This window comes from Tachypleus tridentatus, chromosome 2 (assembly GCF_004210375.1).
Source record: "Tachypleus tridentatus isolate NWPU-2018 chromosome 2, ASM421037v1, whole genome shotgun sequence".
NCBI lineage: Eukaryota > Metazoa > Arthropoda > Merostomata > Xiphosura > Limulidae > Tachypleus > Tachypleus tridentatus.
The window spans coordinates 74,533,666-74,541,303 of NC_134826.1; the positions used below are offsets into that span (position 1 = coordinate 74,533,666).

At 35.9% G+C, this 7,638-nt stretch overlaps 1 protein-coding gene across 1 annotated transcript in view; it reads right to left on the reverse strand.

The window, feature by feature from the left end:
• LOC143244248 (LIM/homeobox protein Lhx1-like) overlaps window positions 1–7,023 on the reverse strand; it is an 80,813-nt gene extending 73,790 nt beyond the window's left edge. Inside the window, exon 1 of the mRNA XM_076488561.1 lies at window positions 6,105–7,023. Within this exon, the coding sequence (XP_076344676.1) occupies window positions 6,105–6,280 (176 nt within the window). The 5' untranslated portion in view covers window positions 6,281–7,023. The remainder of the gene's footprint in view (window positions 1–6,104) is intronic.
• Window positions 7,024–7,638: the final 615 nt, after the last annotated feature.

The window sequence follows — 7,638 nt, forward strand, 5'->3', positions numbered from 1 at the left end:
AACTAGACAAGTGGCAAAATAGACTAACAGACAAGTAGAGGAGCAGTTACATAGACAGAAAGGCTGTTACATAAACAGATTCGTAGACAAATAGCTAGGCAAACAGACAAATAGAGGAGCAGTTAGATAGATATAGAGAAAACTATATAAACAGACAGATAGACAAGTGGCTAGTAGACTAACAGACAAGTAGAGGAGCAGTCACATAAACAGACAGGTGGACAAGTAGCTAGACAGACTGACAGGAAAATATAGGGGTAATTAGATTGATATAGAGAAACCTAGATACACATACAAGTAGAAAAGTAATTAAATAGACAGGCAGAAAGTAGAGGAGCAGTTAAATAGATATACAGAAAACTAGATAAAGAGACAGTTAGACAAGTAGCTAGACTGACTGACAGACAAGTAGAGGAGCAATTATACAGAAAATAAAATAAACAGTCTTACAATTAGAGGAGCAGTTAAATAGATATACAGAAAACTTGATAAACAGACAAATAACACGTAGCTAGAAAGACTGACAGACAAGTAGAGGAACACTTAGATAAATATACAGAAAACTAGATAAACAGACAGGTAGACAAGTAACTAGACTGACTGACAGACAAGTTGAGGAGCAGTTAGATAGACATACGGAAAACTATATAAACAGACTGACAAGTAGAGAAGCATTAAGAAAGATATACAGAAAATTAGATAAACAGACAGGTAGACAAGTAGCTAGATAGACAGAAAGATTAGTAGAGGAGCAGTTACGTTGGAAGTGAGATAGTTAAATAGAAAGACAGATAGACAAATAGCTACATAGACAGACAATCAATTCGAGGAGTACTTAGATAGATATAGAGAAAACTAAATAAACATAGTAGCTAAGCAGACAGACAAATAGAAGAGTAGTTAGATAGACACAGAGAAAACTAGATACAGATACAAGTAGACAAATGATTATATAGACAGACAGACAAGTAGAGGAGTAGTTAGATAGATATACAGAAAAGTAGATAAATAGACAGGTAGACAAGTAGTTAGATAAACACACTGACAGACAAGTAGAGGATCAGTTAGATAGATATAGAGAAAACTAGATAAGCAGAGAGGTAGACACGTAGCTAGACTGACTGACACACAAGTAGAGGAAGAGGTAGATAGACATATCTAGAAAACTAGATAAAGAGATAAATAGTCAAGTTGCTAGACTGACTGATAGACAAATAGAGGAGCAGTTAGTAAGATATACAGAAAACTAGATAAACAGACACGTAGACAAGTAGCTAGATAAACAGAAGACAAGTAGAGGAGCGGTTAGATAGATATAGAGAAGACTAGATAAATACACAAATGAAACGTAACTAAACTGACTGACAGACAAGTAAAGGAACAGTTAGATAGATAGATACAGTCATGTGAAAAAGTTAGGACACCCTATAAAAGCCTGTGTATTTTTGTAACATTTTTGGATATATAGATATTTAATCTCGATTTTAACAATACTGAGAGATTATAGGAATATAACTAAACAAAACTGAAGAAAAGACTTTTCAAGATCTTCTGTAAATGTAATTCTACAAAAATGCATATTCTAACTAAGGAAAAAGTTAGGACACCCCCACATTTATTCCCATATAAAATGGCTCAACTCACACACAGGTGTATCACATCAGGTGCACATGATTAGAAGATCGTTACTCAGCATTGTGAATGAGGCTTGCTCTATTTAAACTTCAGACATTTAGTTTGGTGTGCTGCTGATTGTTGAAGTTAGAGTGAGCACCATGGTGAGAGCAAATGAGCTGTCTGAGGCCTTCAGAAAGAAAATTGTAGCAGCTTATGAGTCTGGTAAGGGATTTAAAAAGATCCCAAAAGGTTTTGAAATCAGCCATTCCACTGTCCAGAAAATAGTCAACAAGTGGAGAGTTTTCAAAACAACTGCCAACCTGCCCAGGTCTGGTCGTTAAAGCAAGTTCACCCCGAGAGCAGACCGCAAGATGCTAAAAAAGGTATCCAAACACCCTAACATGTCATCACGGGACCTGCAGCAGATTCTGGCTACTGTTGATGTGAAAGTGCATGCTTCTACAATCAGAAAGAGACTGCACAAGTGTAACTTGCATGGAAGGTGTGCAAGGAGGAAACCTTTGCTCTCTAAGAGAAACATCAAGACCAGACTGAAGTTTGCCAGAGAGAATGTAGACAAAGACCATAACTTCTGGAATAATGTTCTTTGGACAGATGAGTCCAAAATTGAATTATTTGGACACCAGAACAGAGGCATAAACCAAATACAACATTCCAGGAAAAGAACCTCATATCAACTGTAAAGCATGGATGTGGAAGTGTCATGGTTTGAGACTGCTTTGCTGCAGCAGGACCTGGACAGCTCACAATCATAGAATCCACCATGAATTCTACTGTGTATCAGAAGGTTCTTGAGGATCATGTGAGACCATCTGTTAGAAAATTAAAGCTGAAGCGGAACTGGACCCTGCAACACGACAATGACCCAAAACATACCAGTAAATCCACCAAGAGCTGGCTGAAAACTAAAAAAAATGGAGAGTCCTGGAATGGCTGAGTCAAAGCCCAGATCTTAATCCCATTGAGATGCTGTGGGGTGACTTGAAATGGGCTGTACATGCAAGAAACCTCTCAAACATCTCACAGCTAAAAGAATTCTGCATTGAGGAGTGGGGCAAACTTTCTTCAGACCGATGTCAGAGACTGGAAGATGACTACAAGAAGCGTCTCACTGCAGTTATTTCAGCCAAAAGGGGTAACACTAGCTATTAGGGGGTAGGGTGTTCTAACTTTTTCCTCAGTTAGAATATGCATTTTCGTATAATTACATTTACAGAAGATCTTGAAAAGTCTTTTCTTCAGTTTTAATTGTTTAGTTATATTCCTATAATCTCTCAGTATTGTTAAAATTGAGATTAAATATCTATATATCAAAAAATGTTACAAAAATACACAGGCTTTCATAGGGTGTCCTAACTTTTTTCACATGACTGTATATATAGAAAACTAGATAAACAGACAGGTAGACAAGTAGCTAGATAGACACACTGACAGACAAGTAGATGAGCAGATAGATATATATAGAGAAAACTAAATAAACAGGCATGTAGACAAGTAGCTAGACTGTCTGACAGACAAGTAAAGAAACATTTAATAGGTATGCAGAAAACTAGATAAACAAACATGTAGTCAAGTATCTAGATGGACAGACAGATATGTATCAGAACAGTTATACAAATATACAGGCAGCTAGGTAAACAGATAGGTAGACAAGTAGCTGGACTGACTTACAGACAAGTGGAGGAACAGTTATAAAGAGAGAGAGGTAACTAGATAAACAGACGTGTAGTCAAGTATCTAGATGGACAGACAGATATGTATCGGAACAGTTATATAGATATACAGGTAACTAGGTAAACAGACAGGTAGACACGTAGCTAGATATTCGCATGAGCAGATAAATGGCTAGATTTACATAAAGGTGGCTAGTTAGACTAATAGGAAGCTATATAGACTTGCAAAAGCTATAAAAACAAAGAAGTCCAGATAGATACACAAACGGGTAGTTAGAAATAGTGACAATTATAAAAAACAAACACGCTCCAAGATGAATTGACAGGAAGGAACCTATAGAGTTCTTTCGTTACCTCATTCTCGTGTACCTTAAAGAAACCAAAGCCACACATATGATTAACACACAAAAAAAGACCACGTTCCTCGCGCGTGATGAAGCACTCTATGATACTGATTACCTTTCTATAAATTTACGTAGAGACAGTACTTGTGTCTAAGATGCCTGGGCTGTTTGATTCATTTTTATTTATAATATTAGGAGAGAATATTTTTATGAATATCCTCTCACAACAAAATAAGCCTTTTTCGAATACCTTACCTTACTGAAATTAACCTCTACTCGTAGCGTTGTCTTTGTTGTTGTTGTTTTTTTCCGTAAAACCAGTATGCTTAAAACATTCAGAACTTAAAACGTACCCACACACACACATATATATATATTTATCACGAAGACAATTTCGAAATCCAAGCTTCTAGAAATTCATTTTAAGTAAATTTTGCATTCACCTCACGTTGATAATTTCACGTGGACTTAATGTATATAAGGTCTCGGTTCCGACTCATCTCTCCGAGTATCCACGTGATACATAAAGAACAGTCTTTTAACTATAAGTGGCGTAAAAACAACGTTTTCTTCGTCACGTGGAAAAAAAGAGTTGGGTCGCTACTATGAAAAACGGATTAGACAAACAACTGGTAACTGTTATATATTTCATAAAATAAAGAAATTAACTTATAAGTAACTTAAATATATAGATTGTTTTTAGCATAAGCCATCGATATTTATGTCTATGTGCATATGGATACTTGAAAACTGTGTCTCGACAATGAAAATGGTTTACCAATAGAAACAGTCACAATTTACTTCGAGATTCTTTCATAATACATCGATAAAAATGATTTTTATAGGTTATTTTAACTTACTAACTAAGATTATTTTCATAGTTTGTTTTAACAGTGATAGAGATTTTTATTGACCATTTTAACTCACTGGCGAGCACTGTTAAAATAATACACCAATGAGTTAAAAATATTCATAAATATAACCTCATGTAATTTCCTATAGACTGTTATAATACAGTGATAGAGATTCTTATAGATTATTTTAACTCACTGACGATCATTGTTAAAATAATACGTCAATGAGTTAAAAATATCCATAAATATAACCTCATATAATTTTCTAAAGACTATTTTAACAGAGTAACTGAGATTTTTATATATTTTTGAAGTCACTGGACCAGATTATTTTAACACACTGAATAATATTTCTATTCATTGTTTTAACACTAAGGTTGATTTTTATCGGTTATTTAACACTCGAATATCGATTTCTATAGGTTGTTTTAACACTTTAATGCAGATGTTTATCGGTTGTTTTAACACTTTAATGCAGATGTTTATCGGTTGTTTTAACAGTCTAATGTAGATTATTTTTGGTTGTTTCAACATTTTAATTCAGATTTGTATTGGTTGTTTTAACAGTCTAATGTAGGTTCTTTTTTATTGTTTTAACACTTTAATGCAGATTTTTATCGTTTGTTGTAACAGTCTAATGTAGATTCTTTTTGGTTGTTTTAACAGTCTAATGTAGATTCTTATTGGTTGTTGCAACATTGTAATTTAGATTTTTATTCGTGGTTTTAACAGTCTAAGGTAGGTTATTATTGGTTGTTTCAACAGTCTAATGTAGATTCTTTTTGGTTGTTTCAACATTTTAATTCAAATTTGTATTGATTTTTAACAGTCTAATGTAAGTTCTTTTTTGTTGTTTTAACACTTTAATACAGATTTTTATCGTTTGTTTTAACAGTCTAATGTAGATCCTTTTTGGTTGTTTTAACAGTCTAATGCAAACTTTCATTGGTTGTTTTAACACTTTAATACAGATTTTTATCGGTTGTTTTAACAGTCTAATGTAGATTATTTTTGGTTGTTTTAACAGTCTAATGTAAGTTCTTTTTTGTTGTTTTAACAGTCTAATGCAAACTTTTATTGGTTGTTTTAACACTCTAGTGTAGATTTTTATCGGTTGTTTTAACAGTCTAATGTAGATTCTTTTTGGTTGTTTTAACTTTTTAATGCAGATTTTTATTGGTTGTTTTATCAGTGTAACGAAGATTTTTATTGGTTGTTTTTAACAGTCTAATGTAGATTCTTATTGGTTGTTTTAACGGTCTAATGTAGATTTTTATCGGTTGTTTTAACACAATCTAATGTAGGTTTTTGCGGAATCCTTTTGTGAAACATCGGTAGATTTTCGATCTTATTGTTGAGTCACGTAATTACATGAAAGATCAACGTGTAACGAAACTGACCGATAAAAACTGTGAATTACAATTGTAATTGTACAACGGGTAACTTCATCTAAAACATATGTTTTGCATGCAAATAGACTACATAAGGTTACATATGTACCGAAATCTTTTAGACTAATCAATCGTAGAATTTTTTATAGTTGGTAACGAATATATTTATATTTCTCAAATTAAACAAATGCCTATAAATCCTACCTGAAGAAATCGTTGCGACAGTACAGCTTGCCATCACGGGAAAAACATTTCTCAGTCAGGTTTGATTCACACTCGCAACACCGGACGCACTTGGTATGCCAAGGTCTGTCCAGGACGTTTAGTAAGAACCGGTCCAAGATTGGACGATGGCACCCTGCACACTGGACCATCTTCATAATGTCCGTAGAAGGGTGCAGTTCTTTAGTTCTGGGTGACTATATAGTGTTCGTCAATATATGCCGGTTGAGTGAGACAAAGGAGTGCTATAGTTTTACTCGGAATGACAAGTGTCCATCAAATTACTCCGAACTACGCTAGATGGCCAACCTAACCCCGGCGGAGTCTAACAAAGATATACTGTCATTTGGTTCTGATATTCTGAGTCTCGAGCACCTGTCAACCTACTAATTCGGCTAATGATAGCTAGGTAAGCGATGTTGTCATCCCAGTCCAGTTTAGTCCTGAATTCTGAAATGATACTAATGCTCCGTCTAAGTCAAGCAAGTGGGATTTCTAAAGACAGTAGAGTGTCTGAGGGTAGTCTGGTGTTTTGAGTGTCTGAGGGTAGTCTGGTGTTTTGGTTGCTGGTTGCCAATAGCTTGTTGCTTCTCAGTTAGACGTCTTTCCCAAATCAGGGACTAGAAGAAAGGGGAATAAATAGGAGGTGACTTTTGTCAGAGCATTTAAAGGGTAGATCAGTGATTCGTAAACTTGGCGGTAAAGATTCTGTTTTATTCTGCTGTTCAAGTGAACGATGGTTCTTTAAACGTCCGGAATGAACCGTCAGATGGTAGGCAACTGCTGCAGGAGGCGGGATCAGCGCACGACTGGCTCTGGATCCAGTTCGGTTTTGTAACAAAGCGAGAGAGAGAGAGAACTCTGGATGTACGAGTACGGCGTAGGGCGAACACACACATACATCTGGCGTCAACCTCCACAATCATCCCTTCTCGTACGCCGCGCCCTACACTTCGTTAACTTTGCTTCAGTAGTCGTGCGGTATAGGCGGGGCCAAGACCTGCCTGTTAAGTTGGTGGTTGGCATGGAAACTAGTTCCCGCCAGGAGAATTACAAACTCCGAAGTAATAATTCAACACTTTTCTGGGAGGAGGCGGGGGTAGGGGAAGGGAATGTCTAAAAACGGCAAAAAATTGAGGTTCCTAAAAGTAAACGGCTTCTTGATAAAATAATGCAGAACAAAACATACATCTGGATTTTTTTAAGTATATTATTCCACAAGAAATAATACTGTCTTATTTCCTAGAATGGCCTGATGTTCAGGGTCGTGGGTTCGTATTTCATCACTGAATATGTTCGACCTTTTAATCGTCAAGGCCTGATAATGTGACAATCGATTCATCTTTTCGTCGATAAAAAGTAGTCCAAGAGTTCGCCAGGTGGGTTAAGGCGTTCAACTCCTAATATGAGGATCGTAGATTCGAATCCCCGTCGCACCAACGTGCTCGCTCTTTCAGCCGTGGGGGCGTTATAATTGACAGTAAAAGATTAGCCCAAGAGTTGGCGATTGGTGGTG